This window comes from Zonotrichia leucophrys, chromosome 1A (assembly GCF_028769735.1).
Source record: "Zonotrichia leucophrys gambelii isolate GWCS_2022_RI chromosome 1A, RI_Zleu_2.0, whole genome shotgun sequence".
NCBI lineage: Eukaryota > Metazoa > Chordata > Aves > Passeriformes > Passerellidae > Zonotrichia > Zonotrichia leucophrys.
In genome coordinates, this window is record NC_088170.1 from 29,617,832 (window position 1) to 29,632,073 (window position 14,242).

The window sequence follows — 14,242 nt, forward strand, 5'->3', positions numbered from 1 at the left end:
AGGTCTCAAGGCAGGGTGGTGTTCACCTTTAGAAACGTCTCCCTTAATATTTTAAAATTAAATTTATTTTCTGTATATAGAGAAAAGAAATTGAAGATCCAGTGATAAACTGGTTTTTTTCTGCATTGAGGGGGTTTCTGTAGTCCCTTGTTACTAGACAGAATGAGACACTACAGCATCCCATGTGATTTTTTTTCTTCTTATTTGGCTGGCAGTACTGTACACTTTCAGCTATGCTTCACTGTGTCTTTTGTGTCCATGAGTTTAAGTTTCCAAAGCTTAGAAGTCAGAATCAAAGAAACTATGAAAATGCACAGGCAGCAGAAATGACAACCTACAATATCTTCTGTGGTTCCCGATGGATGGGAGCCATGACTTCTGATTCCTCTCATTTTGTGTGGGTGGTCACTTGACAAGTTATCTGCAGGGATATTACTAATATACTGATACTTTTATTTGAAGTCCAAGCCTATCAGTTAGAATGAAATCATGCTGAAGAAAAAACACATTTTTACAAGGGCAGTGAAAACTTTCTTTGAAATGAAACTTAGCCCCATGAAATCTGCAGCTCTGGCAAGTGTCTCCAAGTGGATGACCTATTCATCACCAGCAGTTTCTGTAGTTGGTTGAGGAAAACTATCAACAAAACACCTCATTCCCATGAGCATTAGAACATCCCTGCCAAAAATAGGCTCATTTTTATGACTGCATAACCTGCCAGCATCTAAATGTGACTATTAGCCACAACACTGTGGGGGAAAAATGCTTTGATTTTGTGAGCTGAGTACTCACAGATCCCCATTACACAACAGTCCTAATAAGAAATCCAGGTCTCATGTGGCCTGGATTTCTAGGAAGAGCTGCATGTACACTGGCTGCAGAGGTGTTTTACTTCATGCAAAAGCCACCAAAACTTCTTGTGCCAGTCTATACATGGTGGAATTTTTCTGAAAAAGCTAAATATATCCTTTCATTAAAAATAAAATCAGGCATTAATAAAAGGTTTCAATATCTGCTGTTCTCATCCTGTTTCTTTGATTTCTAATTTTTTTACTGGAAATAACTGGGGAAACCATTATATTTTCAAGAAAATTTCAGTATCAAATAAGCATCTTTCTACCACACAGCATTTCTAAGCAGCTATCAACTTCAGTTTGTCAATTTCACAAAATTATTACAAAATCCCAAACCCTCCTTGAAACCTGTACATAAAGCATTCTTTTTGTCCTGCAGTTCTCTGAGTGAAAGCAGCCTTTCCCACATTCCCCTGTATGTGAATTAAGCCTGAATTAAGAGTGCAAAATTGCAATGTTGAACTTCTTGAGAAGAGCTTCAGTTGATGTCCCTGTTGGATGCTTTTTCATGTTCCATTCTGTGTGGGGGCAGCATCATGTATCATGCTGTCTAACCCATTCATAATTGATTACCTCAAGCCTCTGTCCATAAAGCTGAAATATTATGCACAAGACTGTATTGAATGGGCTGGATGCACCTTGTGACTGCACTTGAAAATGAAATGGGTAGATGCTCTGCCCAGAATAGAGTGCTCTATACTGCCATAATGGAGTGTCACAGAAAACTCTCAGGCTCTTCTGTCATTGAGAAGAATAGTTTTCATGAGGATTGACCAATCTATCTATCTCTGTACCAATCCATATTTCTGTCTTCATTAATCTATTTCACAAGAGATATGAAGTGTTTCTCCAGATGTGTTGCATAGATTAGAATCTGTTCTCTTTTCAGCAAATATTTTGATCCAAAGCACTTTAACAATGTACAATGAAGGACTCACAATAAATAAAATCTATATTTGTTTACAAATCTGTTAATCTCAGATAGTACTTTTCTATTTTGCTTTGAATTTGTGAACAAACTTTGGACTGAAAGGCTAAAAATTAACCTGAATCTCATAATGCCTTAGGAGTGGAATAATTTTATTATCCTGCAGATCAGGTATTGTTACTGTAATTACAATGATCAGATTCATGGTTGTACTATTTAATTTCCAGTGTAGTCACACACTGGTAGAAAATTGAATCAGTGGATCAATGACTCTTGCCTTTACAAAGACAATTTCTGTCCTGACCAGCCACAGCCTAACTAAAGAGGAAAATGAAATTACTTATGAACCTAAATATGAAAGTTCTAAGCCAGCTTCCTTCAGAGAAAGTGTGAGCAGATATTTATGTCTCAAAGTGGTCCCAATTTATGTGGCTTAAGATACAAGCAACCTCAGCATTACCTGAGATCCCAGGCTATGAAAAAATCTATGCTGTAGCTAAGTCAGATGGCAGTGACTGTTTTTGGTGGAAAGAAAAAGTCAAGGGATTCTCTACTGCTGGTAGAGCTGGCTGAATAATGATTGCAGGAGACCTAGGACTTTATCACTGCTAATCTGATATAACTTTCCTTCACTCAAGTGCACCTAGAATTCCTTATGCCTTCTTTAAAAGAAACTCAACATAAAAATAGAATACTAAATATTAACTAGAAAAAGAATAATGACTCTGCTATTTGACTATCTTCAATGTAAAAGTGACAAAATAATAATAATAATAAGAATAATAACAATAATAAAAATAATAACAATAATAACAATAATAACTATTATTATTATTATTATTATTATTATTATTATTATTATTATTATTATTGTTGTTGTTGTTGTTGTTGTTGTTGTTATTATTATTATTATTATTATTATTAATATTTAAGGGTGGCAACATATTCAGACTTTATGCAGAAAAGGACAGGTAGAAGGGAGATAAATTAAATGAAATTACACAAGAAATCTCAGTCAAAGTTAGGTTTAGATCTAGTATTCCCTGATGCAAAACTCTGTACTTGAACCTTAGGAAATTCTCTCCTGTCAGCTACTTGTTGCACATGCAGAACTGGTTTCAAGCTTACATTGTGTACCTGTCCTGACATTCTTGGTACTCAGCTGTTTGGACATTTTTGCACCCTATGTCACAGATCCACATGTGCCTTCTCTGTACAGCACCTGCTGCCAGACATTCTCCCAAAGCACACTCGTGTACTATATATAACTGCACACCATCAGGAAATGTCAACATGCATTTGAATTTTCTACTTTTAAAGAAAAAAATCCCCAATTTTTTTTTTCCACCTCAAAAAAAAGTAATAGGAGAAAAAGGTAGCTAAACCCCTCAATTAAACTAGGGAACTGCCTGCTCCTTCTGTTGGTTAAAGAAAAACAACTATTAAAAACCCCCTACTTCAAACACATTTCCCAAGGGTTATAGGACTAGTCAGCTCTGCAGTAGGTATGTGAAATTGTATCAGTATCCATCATCTCTTAATCCCACAAAATAAATTTTAAAGTAAGGACACATTTCTTTCTTTGTCTTTATTAGGCAAGTTTCAGCTTCTTCCTCTCCTTTCCAGTGACTGTGATCTGATCTTTGTTTCTAAATCTATGACAAATTTCATTTGTGTTTCTTTCTAGTTTTTTCTTCTCTGTGGAATAGGGATCTTTGTGTAAGCAGAGATTTAAACTAAAAAAAAAATTAAAAATAAAAAGCACGCATCATGGTCCCACAGTACTGGGAAGGGGCTAAAATGATCCAAAATAATCTTGCATTCTCATAGGCTTAAAAATGTTGGAGAATCAGTGTTGTCATAACATCAGCAAAGAGAGAAGTCCTATGTATGAGCAGCAATAACAACCCAACCCATTCCCAATTGCTGACAGCATCCTGCCTCCTGTGGATTGGCACCTGCCCCTCTCCATGAGTAGTGTAGTGGCTGGGAAGGAAGTGTATCCCATGGAAATTGCACAATTCTACCTGGACAAGAAGAATTCTCCCACTCGCTGATTTGGAGGTTTTTACGAGCTTACCAAGCATTATTCATGACAAAGATGACAGTCTCTCAGGTTTTGTAACAAACCTACCTCATTAGAATAAATTCTCAAATCTGTAATCTGTTTTTATTCTTTTCTTCTTGTTCTTTTAATTTTTAATTTATTTTTATTTTCTACTTTTGATGAAAAGAGATGAAAAGTTGAAGGTAAGGAAATACCAAGTTACACAACCTCCTACAAACATACTCTTCCCTCCCATGAAGTAAATTGTCATGGCAAATAATTTTTTTACAACTCAAATAATTATTTTTAATGACACCTATCAATGAGTGAAATTGTATCCTCCATGTAGAAAGGAAGCACTTGCCAGCAGAGATGAATTCTTTCTAATGCTGGTGATGATGCAGCTATATTAGTTCAAGGCTGGACTGTCAGCATAAATTAGGAGCCAGAGTACTGCAAGTCAAAAAGATACTGGCACTAACAGCACAGTTTGGCACAACTGTGGGATGTGAGTCAGGATGTGTAGTACATGAAAGATTCAAAAATCAAAATCTTCATTCCTAGTTGTTGCTTAGAGTCATATCTTCAAAGAGTTAAGCTGTGTGGCACCCATTAAAGTAAACAGAGGTTTGAAGCTTAAATCTTCTCTCCCACATTCAAGACTTTCCACATTGTAGCATGACTTTCTTCATACAGAGAATGAAATATATTTTCCCCTTAAAACTTGAAATCAACAAAATGAGGGATAAATCTCTTTAATTTATGATGCACAATCTCACTTTCTTAGCATGATATGCACAAAAAAAAAAAAAAAGAGGCATTATTTTCTCACTTATCTTTCAAGAAAGGCAAGTGAAGAGGAATGTAAGTGAGATAAGTGAGCATCACAGTTAATGTCTCTTTTTGTTGCTGTTGCATTTTTCTAACGATTTCAACAATTGTAATAAATCTGAGTTTGGGGTGATGACTGGGGCAACAGTGATGCTACCCCACAGATGACTTCTGTCCAAAAGGCCAACTGTAAGAGTGGTCATGATCTCTGAGCTTTTGTTTTCTTTCCATAAAGAATTATATCCATGTCGCCCTAAAGATCAGTACTCATTTGTCCTTTGTCAGTAAAACACACAACTTAAAAAAGAAAAAATTGGAATAAGAGGTGAAGGAGTTTCCTGGGCTAATGAAATGGATCTGTCCATGAGGGTGTGATGAATATGAAGTGGGCAGGAGTGAGAGTAGGAAGATAGAAAGAATGTCCTCCTCCTCCCCTTCACCAAATTGCTAGATTTGTTCAGTCGCTTGTTCAGCACATCCCACAACAGGTGCTTCAGCTAAGAATGGTTTGAAGTGTTGCAGAGAATGAGAATTAGATCCCTGTGTCCTTTACACAGCCAATACAAAGAGGTGCAGGATGTGTACACAGTCAGAGTGTCTTCTGGAGCAGACTCCTTCTGACCTGTGCAGTACTGGCACAAGTGTTTTCTGTCCAGCACAGCAGTACAGGCTCAACTTCTCTGCATGCAAACTGCAATTCAGAAAACAAATGTAGATAATTCAACAGTGATTTTGTGTGTGTGTGTGAGGCTGTTTCTGCGAATTCCAGATGCTTCAACAAACTGTTGAGTCCTGAAGATTGCTAATTCTGTAAGGGGTAAAAGGCAGATATGGAAGGATACAAAATGTAATCTCTGAAAACAGAAGAAAAAGGCTGCATAATAAAAACTAAGAATTCTGATTCAGTTTTGTTTTTAATGATTGTTACAAAGTCATGATTTAGTGCCACCAGTTTTTCTTATACGGCTGTATGGCCATATATCTGTACTCCATGGGTTGTCTAATTTTCAGCTACCTGACAACTGTAAATTATGTAAAACCCTTAAAAAGCTGGATACTTCTGCAATTATTGATTTGTTTGTAACATATTTTTCATAGAGAATACTGAATATTTCTAAAGCTGAAGGCAAAACCCCATGTTTCTTTCTTTGGTGGCAGTGGGGGTTTAAGGAATTTCTGCTCTCAGCCCTTCCTTCCACCACATCCATTGTGTCAGCACAGCTGCTTCTGCAGCTTGTGGTGAAAATGGGAACCATCTGATAAATCCTGGGGCAGCAGAGAGGAATCAAAATCAAAAGGAAGCTTATAACAATGTGTGAATTAAGATGTGTAAGAGGCTAACCTTGACTTGTGACATCTGTGAGGTCTGTGGAGGCTTTGTTAAGTTGACCCTAAAGAATCTGAGGTCTAAGGAAAGTTTGAGTCTCTTATGAAAATATGTCTAAAGAGCCCTCTTATTTACTTAATTCAAAACCTCTTTCTAATGATCTTTTTAGCTGTTTGCTGCTTTGAAGATTCTTTATGGAGGAATACTAAACTTACTTAAAAATAAACCTCCTTGAGGAGTTAAGACAGACCTTTAAATGCAAACTGTTCCATCTCCTTTTTGCTCTTCTCTCAGAAAGTAAGATGAACTGTAGATACATATATATGTTTATGTATACATCTAGGTAAAGGGAATGTGTACATATAATCTTTGCAACATTTTCGAAAGCCACTCTATTTTTTTTTGTGTCAGGTAAGCAGGTTGATTTTGCTGCCTATGGGAGAGCAGAACATTCATGACAGCTTTCTTAAACACAACATCCATATAATTAAACATAGTTTTATTCAAAATATTTCATACTTGAACAAAGCTGAACATTTAATTTTTGCAGTGACCCACAGACACGGATGCCTTATCTGTCTGTTGGGCAGCTTCTCCAGAGTGCCTCAGTTCCTTCTTTTTTTTTGATAGCAAGGGGTTCTGTCACACTCAAGTCTCACATCAAATGTCGTCCATTTACAGGCATGTAATTTTGGAGCACTTCACTGTCCAGATGCTCTGCATATGGGAGGCTGGGTATCTGGTTTCCATTCCAGGGACCAGGCAGTATAATGCATATCATTTAGGTGCTTCAAGATTTTGGCTAATTTGAAGTCTGTGAATAATGGCTGGAGCTATTCATATCCTTGATGCTAGGCAAATGCCCAAGAGATTTACTAAAATGTTAAATCGCAGTAACACAGTGATCTCCAACTCAGAGCTTTTAGTTACTAACTCATTTTTCTTCACCTCATATTCTCATACACAGAGTTTTCTGTGCTTTTAAGTAATTATTTTTCTCCTTAAACCTTCAATACATGGCAAAATTTCACTGCTATTTTACCCTGATAGTTTTGTCTTCAGATCAGACAGCTAAAATGAAGTAATTTTGGAAGGCTGCATTTCCTTAACATCTTTCTTCAGAACATCTCAAAATGTGCTATGAAAAATAATCAAGCTCTTCAGTACACTGTCAGAGACACTTGAATACTTGAAGGGAAATTAATTCTGGCACAGCTCAAGTCTTTCTTCCCAGCTCAGCGTTCTCCTGTCCTGATTCATTCCTCCTCTTTCCTTCTCCCCCTATGCTAACAAAACTTCAACTACCTTTGATTCATACCTCTGTTTAACAGCTATATCTTACTGCAGACTATTTCATCTAAAGGCTTGATTACACCATACTTCACCAGTCATCAAAATCTGTTTTCCTTCTGAAGTCCTTTTTTTTCACCCATACCCCTTTATCTTTCTGATCAACTACTACCCGTTCAATTTACACTTTGTCATTTATTGAATCAGTCTTATTTCCTCAGTATCGTTTTCCTTTTTTAATGTATTACATTTAAGTTCCACCGCCTTTCATCAATCTTTTGAAATGTTTCTTAATTCTTTATTTGCAGGATTGCAAGCCTGACTCTTTCTTTGTATGTTTCCTTTTTGGTTGAATCAAAAATCTGAAAATCTACTAGACTTGCTTTGAAGGAAATTTCTTTTGCCTTTTCACACCATTCTTCTTTCAACTTCTTTCAGTTAAAAGAATATCTCACATCTTCGAATCTCAAGTGTTGGAAAACACATTCTTTTTTTTTCACCTGTTGAGTTTGGGTTGGAAAGATTCAGAGGGCATCACTAAAACCAGAAAATTACATCAGACTGAATAAAAAGGGAGAATTCCTACACCTGTTTTTTCACTGAATGTATTCAGTAATACCCTAATTTAAAGACTGTGTCATGGGAGCACTCATTGTCATTCTGTGTACTTTGCTGGATAAAAATCACTAAAGGCATGTATTGATGCTGATTTCAGACAAGGTTGTCTGGGTTAGTCTTTTCACTCAGTTGTCAGTAATGATGAGTACAGTATAAACGGAAGTCATGGCGGTTTTGTCAGAGCTGGTGAGAAATACTCCACACCTTCCTTACCAAAAGGGTTAAACAGATGCCCAAGGCACATTTGCCAGCCCCTAAAAACCAGACATCTCAGTAGCTGCTTTCCTCAGAAACAATGCTGCAGGCCAGAGTCACTCCTTCAGCTGCTGCCTCTTTCAGTGTTCCTTGCTACCTCCCCAACACCTTTCATCTGCCTCCTGGCAACTTTAATCATTTACTGATGATGGCAGTGAGAAGCCCTGAAGTTTTTAATGTAATTATCAGTGTTAGTAATAATATTAGAGTCAAAGATTCTCCTATTCCACTAATTTGTCAACTGATTAATTTGCTAATTTAAGAAATAAAAATAGCTAGTAATAAGATATTTAAAAATAATAATAATAAAGCATGTTAGAAAGCACTGTTTCAAAATACTAACTCAAGACCTACTGCCTACTCACAAGACCCAAAAGTGTACTACTTGAATGTGGGATACTGACAGCTTGGTTTTACTTTTGATAGCATTAAAAATTTGGGGGTTTTGAAAATAAAAACCCAAATATGTATGAAAACTGCTGAAGGAACAGATTAATAAAGTTCTGAGCTTTAGCAACACCATGATCATTCAGAAGTCTTGTCTTGATAGAGAATAAAAATATATTATTCTGTCCTTTTCAGAACTCCTGAGCGTTACATTTTCCCAACAGACGTGACATACGAGCACCATCAAGTGGCAAAGCACCTAAATTACAGCTAGCATTTTGACTTTCTCCTTTTTCCTCAAACCACAGAACCTAACTAGGCATTTAGATGTTGATAGTAAATTTCTGCATTTTTAAAAAATTCACATAACCGTTTTTCTGCTAACTTCTCAAAGACGTGGTAGAAGTAGAAAGCTTTATTTAAATACTCTGCATGTCACCTGAACAGGGCACTTGAGTGTTCCATACTGGTTAATATTGGCAAGTATTTTCAGAGTATCTAAAATTCTTTTGCAAACACATCCTTTTTTTTTCTCTGCTACTGCTATCACAATCATAACTGATTTCTCCCTAGTGTGACAAGACCACTGTTCCCATTATGGCAGAATAAGGATTCATAACTAAACTGTACCTGCTGCTTCCTGAGAATAGGGTTAAGATTGTTCAACCCTTTTTTCATGCTTATATATTTTTGGTTTTTTTTCTCCCTATTCTCTTTCTTTTCATCATTGCATGATACTCTGTAAGATATCAATAAAATTTTGATCCATCAAAAAAGACTAAAATCAGGCATCAAGACTGTATGTCTATCCTGTACTTCAGTGAATTTGGGAACCTCCGCTGATGAGTATGGAGGTAATTATGTGGCCTTCATTTGTGCCATATTAATAGTGACTGATTCTTTTAAATTTCTGTAGCAAAATCAGATCCCAAAATTAATATTGGTCAGAGGAACCTTATGCCTTCTGCAATAAATATATTGGAAATCTATTTTCACTTTCCACATGGATGATCTTGTTCTTAGGCCATTTCCTAAGAACAAAATTGTGTAAGACTCAATTATGATTTTCTTTAAGCATGACTGACTTCTGCAATGATCTCTTACTTAAAAAACCCCCCTCACCCCCCCAGATTAAATGTAGCTATAACTGATATGACACAGACTTTTAAGTAGGTAAATATGAAACTTCTCTCTTCTGCCCTCTCCTTTTACTACTTTGTTCCCAAAGCTGCAGAATCAAGGCAATGTAGATTCCCTTGGCTTTAACAGCAAATGTACATAAAATTTCTTTGCTCCAGTAGTTCTTTCATTAATATGTAAGAACCTGGATGTCACACTTTATAGTAATTACTTTTAGATTTTTTAAGTCTTCACATCTGGCTGGTTTTTTTGACCAGTAGTGCTTCTTTAGGCTGGACATATTGTGCCTTTTTAAGAGACCATCATACTAAACCACAGATAAAGAACTTCTGCACTTGAGCATGTTCAATCATAGTTATTATCAAATTATGAATTGAACATCTGACAGCAGACAAGACATACATTCTGGGTTTTCTCAAGCCTGAAACATTTCATGAAGTCAGGTCACGTGCTAACTGGAGTTAACAGGAAGCAACCAACTGAGATCTTCTCCCGTGACAGAAGAGTTATCCATAAGGAATTTTATCAAGTTGTTGAAGTATTTTGGTTTAACATTTTGCTTCTTTCCATTTATTTGTCATAGCTTTTCCATACTGACATGCACGAAACTGTGGTCTTGAGACACAGAGTTTCGGAGACTTGCATTTACCTCAAATAAATTCATCTAGTTCTTTGATGCTGGGACAATGTAAGCAACTTCTTCCCTTTGCTTAGTAGAGGTAGAAAAGTCATAATTTATGCCTAATTTTAAAACACTTTGGGGTAAGGAGTAGATAATGTACCAGCTTCCAGTGTATCCTGCCAGTTTACAACGCTACATCACCTCCTGTACTCACAGTAAATGGCCTTGTCCAAAAGTTTATTTTGACTGATTTTTTGTTTTCAAGTTCTTTTAGCATCTCTATTCATCTAGGAAATATCATTCTTTCAGGTAGTCCAGATGAGGAAAAAACAGGCTGTGTTATAGTAAGTGTATTAGGATACCACAGAGAAATACCTTATCAATCTCTTTATTCATTGGTTAAAATGTAATGCCATACAGTTCTTAACAATTACTGACTGAAAAAAATTATCTGCATAAAACAGAAGCAAAACTGAAGGAGACTAATTAAAAAAGCCATTTGCTTCAACTTTTGAAACGATTACATACAGAATAATATACATATTTACATTACAAGTATATTATATAAATATAATATATATGTAATCTTGTAACCACAATAAATATCAAGGTCTTTTTTAGGCACACAGCATAGAAAAAAATGCAGAATCTGCACAATCCTTAAGATTCTTGGAGTGACTCACTCTAACATTGTTTTCACACTGAAAAAGCAAATATTTTACACAAAATATACAGCCACAGTTTACGCAGTCCCCAGTGAACAGGGAATCTTTGATCGCCTTCCTATAAGTCTACTCCTTGATTTTCTAATACTATTGCTCTATACAGCTATTACATAAGAAAATAGTTTGCAGGTTTGTTTTTTACTCAGCTAATAGCCTAAGTAATTATCAGTGCTAATAAAATAAGTACAGCATATCTACATAAGGTATATACAGGTGTTTACACAAACACAGGTTTGGTGAACTACTACTGAGCTCACCATTAATACTTGGGAGTCAACCTGAAATTCAGCAGAAAGAAATTGATTTTCAATGATATAACCTCAGAAATATTTTATCATTTGAGCGAGACCTAGGCTTCAGAAATAGAAAGCTTTAAATTTAGAAGTTAATTTAAAAATGAAATTCTTGGCTATCCTGGCAGATGTAGGCTGCCATTGCATTTGAATCTTTCCTTCAGTGCAAATAAAAACTCAGAATTTTCTCAACCAGTACGTACTATCATGACATTTTAAAGACTGTCACTGTGGAGCACGTGAGATCGCACCCTAGCAAGTGATGCTGACCACTTCTCACAGCAGGGCCATGATCAGTGAGAGAAGAAACACAGCACTTTTTTTGTTCTGTGGTTACAAATCAGACTCTGGCATGTCAGGCATATCTGCCATCAGGTAGCCAATACCGTAACGCCCGTTTGGAGCCGTGTCCAGAGTCGGCGAGCCAGTCTGTTTTCGATAAATGTTTTTGCCGAAATTTGGAGATGGCACTTCACTTGGACTCTTCCCATGAATCAGACTTGTATTATCTCCCTCCAGATTAACAGGTTCCTTTATTATCCGACCTCTTTTGTAGGATACAGATGCCAAACTACCAGAACTGTCATCAATAAGGTTGCAACGGCGTACCATGAAGACTATTGGGACTGGCAGTATGGCCAACACCATCAAAGATATACAGACAATCATTCCCCATGTTGGATAGCTGTGGAACTCTTCTGTAGCCTGAGAAACACAACAGAAAAATTATTAATACATCTTTACCAGAAAAATAACAAAAACCTGCAGTCCTCATTGAGGTCTGCAGTTTTCAAGCAGAAAACTCCAGCACTCAGTGTGGGCACCACTACAGATCTCAGATTTGAAGAGCCATGGAGATGCAGGATTGCTATCTTTCAGCCAGTGAGCAGGACTAAAACACTGTTGAACAGTTTTTGAGAGCACTTCAGCAGCACACAAATGAAGATTTTCACTTCAGGCTTTCTGCTACATTTCTCTATAGCTTCCTGATCCCTTAAAGGATGTCCAGAACAGACAAGTGTGCAGTGGTTATCTGTAACTATGCCTGGAAAATTAGCCCCTGTTCCAAAGGCTAATAGTCTAGACAGGAACCATCTCAGTTATTGCACTTTGCATAAACATCAGGTGAACTGTAATGCTGAGGCACTACTATACCCCCACCTCTACTGCATCCAGGCATCAACAGCTCTGCTTGCCTGACTTTGTGTGTGGAAAGGAATGGCATGTTTGGTATTCTAAGTTATCTCTCTTTCTAATTTTTGAGGGCAAGACTCAAATGTGACAAGAGCACTTTTCTGAGAATCATGTAGCTGTCTGGGTAGAGGCAGGCATACTATCAATAGTAAAGCCAACCTCCTGTGTTTATCCTTTACCCGTCTTTGCTGTGACTTCCCCCCTGGCTAATTTGGGAAAGTTTCGTTAGATGAATGTCTCTGACATTTTCTCTCTGTCTGCTTTGCATAAAAAGCCTGTAGAAACAGCTGAGGGTTCATGGGCCTACAACTAGCTGAAGTCTTCAGAGTTCCCTTGACTAAAATCTCTTTTTGAAGTTGAAGCTCAGAACTGTTTTGACACTCACCGAGACAAGTTCTTATCAGAGCCAGGTTTTAATACAGCTGCTACACTGTGATATGTGTTCCCAAAGGAAAAAAATTATGACACATAAAAAACCTGATGTGATATCTGAAATTATTTATGCAGTTATCATCTGTTTTCTGCAGTATAATAAGACTTAATGAATGTGAACAACCTCTCCCATGATTATGAACTTCTTTATCATATGTTAGGAAATAAGTCACCCAGCGCATACAGGTTTGTGTCAATCAGTTATATTTTGAAGCAGAACTACTTAAAATTTAAAAACTGTTGGTTTTTATCTCAAGTTCCTTGAGATAAAAGCAATCATGTCATTATTTATGCTGATTTTGAATTTCTAATTGTAACTTTGTTGTCTGCTCATGTGCTTCAAATGCTTCAGATATGATCACAACGATGATGCTGATGGTATCATACATAAATGCAAACCCTACATATACACATACATACTATATACATACCGTGTCCTCAATCCAAGCATTGTAACCAGGAGGACTCAATCCCATTTGGACGATGCTAGCTACCAGCAAACATAACAATACAAAGGGTGAAACATACTTCCACATGTAGTAATAATACTGGCTTGGAGAAAACCCCAGCATATCCTTCAGGTCTTCCATAAATCTGTGAAAGGATTAAAATGTTATTGTTAGTGTAGACACTGAGATTTTGAGCACTATAATCCATCAGACAAGTGAAAAGTCAAATGAAACCCCACTCATTTTATGTCACACTTTTTCTTCATGCAAAGGAATTACAAACATTTTAATTACTACAACGTGTTAGTACAGCATGTTCTGTTTAACCTGTGCATGGCATAAGTTATTTGTGATACAAACCCTTCTATTCCTTAAACATGGCATATACTGATCTCACTTACTGAACACATTCTGCTGATTTTAGACATAAAATGAATTTAACAAAAATAAAAAAAATGGGATTTATGGTCATTCCTCTTTATCCATCCCCAACAGGTCACTTGACTTCATTGTCAGCTGTGCTGCTTCCAAGTAAGCTTTGACCCTGTTTTTGCTGTCATCTCCTTTCTCACAACTAATGCAAAGAAAAATTAATTGCTATAACACCCTAAATACAATTTAGTTCTTAAATTGAAACTTTTTTCTTTTCCCTGCCATTAGAGCTTGCTTTGTTTCTTTCTCAGGCTGCCTGAATACTGCATTGAAATACTCATCCTCATCTGTTGCTTACACCATGGTTATTTCTGAAATCTTCTTGATGTCTTTGTTAATACAAATTCCCTATACTTTTCTACCTGGCCTCCTTTCTAAATTTCTAATTTTGTCTGTTTTGCTGCATTCTCTTGTTTTT

The 14,242-nt window shown here is 36.6% G+C and overlaps 1 protein-coding gene across 1 annotated transcript in view; it reads right to left on the reverse strand.

The window, feature by feature from the left end:
• Positions 1 to 10,503: 10,503 nt before the first annotated feature.
• The window catches only part of SLC6A15 (solute carrier family 6 member 15), a 35,301-nt gene continuing 31,562 nt past the window's right edge, over positions 10,504 to 14,242 (reverse strand). Inside the window, exons 11-12 of the mRNA XM_064702022.1 lie at positions 13,375 to 13,537; positions 10,504 to 12,022 (exon numbers count right to left, since the gene is read on the reverse strand). Of these exons, the coding sequence (XP_064558092.1) occupies positions 11,651 to 12,022; positions 13,375 to 13,537 (535 nt within the window). The 3' untranslated portion in view covers positions 10,504 to 11,650. The remainder of the gene's footprint in view (positions 12,023 to 13,374; positions 13,538 to 14,242) is intronic.